At 36.8% G+C, this 2,666-nt stretch overlaps 1 protein-coding gene across 1 annotated transcript; it reads right to left on the reverse strand.

The window, feature by feature from the left end:
• Positions 1 to 204: 204 nt before the first annotated feature.
• LOC139844155 (chalcone synthase-like) lies at positions 205 to 2,161 on the reverse strand. The gene is made up of 2 exons (XM_071834361.1): positions 1,837 to 2,161; positions 205 to 1,341 (listed from the first exon to the last, which is right to left on the reverse strand). The coding sequence occupies exons 1-2, from the start codon at positions 2,021 to 2,023 to the stop codon at positions 332 to 334; spliced, it is 1,197 nt and encodes a 398-aa protein (XP_071690462.1). The 5' UTR covers positions 2,024 to 2,161; the 3' UTR covers positions 205 to 331.
• Positions 2,162 to 2,666: the final 505 nt, after the last annotated feature.

Raw genomic sequence — 2,666 nt, forward strand, 5'->3', positions numbered from 1 at the left:
GTTAGGATATAACCACGTTAAATATCCGTGTCGTTTATGCTGTTATTTATCATATCACTTATTCATTTGTTGTATGTGAGTTATGTGATTGTTGTAAATCACATGTTCTTGTTAGGGTCTACTACCGAATTCCTAACAATACATATATAAATCACACGTAAACCATAAATTATACATTATACATTATAATATACATCATACATTTTACACATTATACATTATACATTATGCAGGCAGGCATGCATGCATTTATTTTAACAAACCACAACATTTTATATATGAGATTTTAATGGAGTACTCCAACACAAAAACTCACCTTAATTTTTCAATTTCAAGTGGCGATCGACATAGTAGTTGGGACACTATGAAGGACCACCGTCTCAATCGTCAAACCAGGTCCAAACCCAAACAAAACACCCCACTCCAGCCCTTCCCCGGTGGTTGTTGCGTCGTCCTTAGTCGATTTTTTCCTCATTTCATCAAGAATAAATAAAACACAAGCACTAGACATGTTCCCATATTCACTAAGAACATGTCTAGTAGCTCTCAATTTCTCTTCGTTTAGACCAAGCTTGAGCTCCACTTGGTCTAGTATAGCTCGACCACCTGGGTGCGCGATCCAAAATATAGAGTTCCAGTCACTAATTCCTATAGGAGAAAACGCTTTGGTTAACTCTTTCTCGATATTCTCCGAGATCAATACTGGGACATCTTTTAGTAGATGAAAAGTTAACCCAACTTCCCTTAAATGCCCTGCTATTCCCCCTTCAGAGTCCGGTATAATTGTTTGTGCAGCTGATATAATTTCAAACAAAGGCCGTTCTATAGTCAAGTCAGGGTCAGCGCCCACAATAACCGCACCCGCCCCATCCGCAAATATTGCTTGACCAATGAGTGAGTCAAGATGCTTTTCATTGGGTCCACGAAATGTGACAACTGTAATCTCAGAACAAACGACAAGTACGCGAGCACCTTTGTTGTTCTCTGCAACGTCTTTTGCTAGACGAAGAACCGTACCGCCTGAATAACAACCCAGATGTGACATCATATAGCGTTTGACTGAAGGACTAAGACCGAGGAGTTTGGTGAGCTGGAAATCTGCCCCGGGCATATCCACATTGGATGTGGTAACAAAGATGAGATGGGTGATTTTGGATTTGGGTTGGCCCCATTCTTTAATGGCTTTTGTTGCAGCTTGTGCTCCGAGTTTTGGAACTTCGACGACTAGGAGATCTTGTCGAGCGTCTAGTGATGGATCGCTGAATTCGCCGATGTTAGGGTTTTCTTTTAGGTACTCTTCGGTCAAGTGTATGTACCGCTTTCTAATCATAGATTTGTCACCTGCAAATTTCATGCATATATGGAATTATTAGTATTAGTACGTAGTAATTCTTTTGGAAATTAAGGTGGTAATATATTAAACAAAAAATTAACGGCTCTCTAGCAAGGAGCAAGTTAGAAGAGCATTACAAGGGACATAAAAGTAAAGAGTTTCAGTTAAAAATTACATTACCCCTATATCTAAGTCAAGCAAACGAAAAAAAATTATTCGAATCAATAATAAAGCATTTTTTTGAAGTACTTGTCATTGTATAATGAACAAATCCTAAACCGCCACATCATTCAACACGAAGCAACCACAATCGAAGAATTAGTATTAGTAGCAGTAGTAGACTAGTAGTACTAATATTTAAAGAAAGATGTACAGTATGTTAGCATGAAATTTTAAGATGCCCAACCAGTGAATGTCGAAAACTCATATTTTCGGTTATGTTGATTTAAAAAAGTGTGGACGAATTAAAAGAAATAAAGAAATATGAGTAAAATTAAACGTACATATGCGCTTGAATTTTTCTTTGAGATCAACCATGTGTTCACTTTTAGTGACACGAAAATAGTAATCGGGGTAATCATCTTGATAAACACAATTCGAAGGATTTGCAGTTGCGACAGCAAGAATAGTGGCTGGACCGTGTGCCCGTTGAGCGTCTCTAAAAGCAGAAATATCAATCGAGGATGCCATAATATATTAGATTGTTGATTGATGCCTAAGGCAGTTTGATTGTTTAACAAGTGATAGTGAGTGTACGTGTAATATGGCTAATTAGAGGGTTCATTATATAGAGAGGGATATGGTGGTAGGTTAGTAATATAACTTGGTACGTACGGGCGGGCGATTGCATAAAGTATTTGCAATTTAGTGACGTACTTATATAGAGAGATTCCAACATACTTTTGTTATTCTTAATACCATATCATTCTTAACTAATTTACCGTATATATTTTACTTTGTAAATTATACTCCATATCAATTAGGGTTTTATTCCAATTTAAGGAGGTAAATATTCTCTTGGAAAGGAAGTGATACTTTTGTATAAATATAGAGGAGCGAGATTGATCGATCAAATTCACGATTGTTTTGTAAAGCTTTTATGGCATCAGACCCACTCTTTCTCACTTTTTCTCGTTCTACTGCCGAAATCAAATATTGTGGAATTGCTAACGTGATTTGGGAATCTCGCTGGTTGCGCAAATTATTACTTGAGTTACTTAGACCGATTAACAAATTTTTATTCTGACAATGCAAGCGCAATTTTTATCGTCTAGTTACTCTAGTAATCATATTCAACACCAACGGATCACACACATGTTACTTAAGGAAAATA

The sequence above is a fragment of the Rutidosis leptorrhynchoides genome, chromosome 4 (genome assembly GCF_046630445.1).
Source record: "Rutidosis leptorrhynchoides isolate AG116_Rl617_1_P2 chromosome 4, CSIRO_AGI_Rlap_v1, whole genome shotgun sequence".
NCBI classification, from domain to species: Eukaryota; Viridiplantae; Streptophyta; class Magnoliopsida; order Asterales; family Asteraceae; genus Rutidosis; species Rutidosis leptorrhynchoides.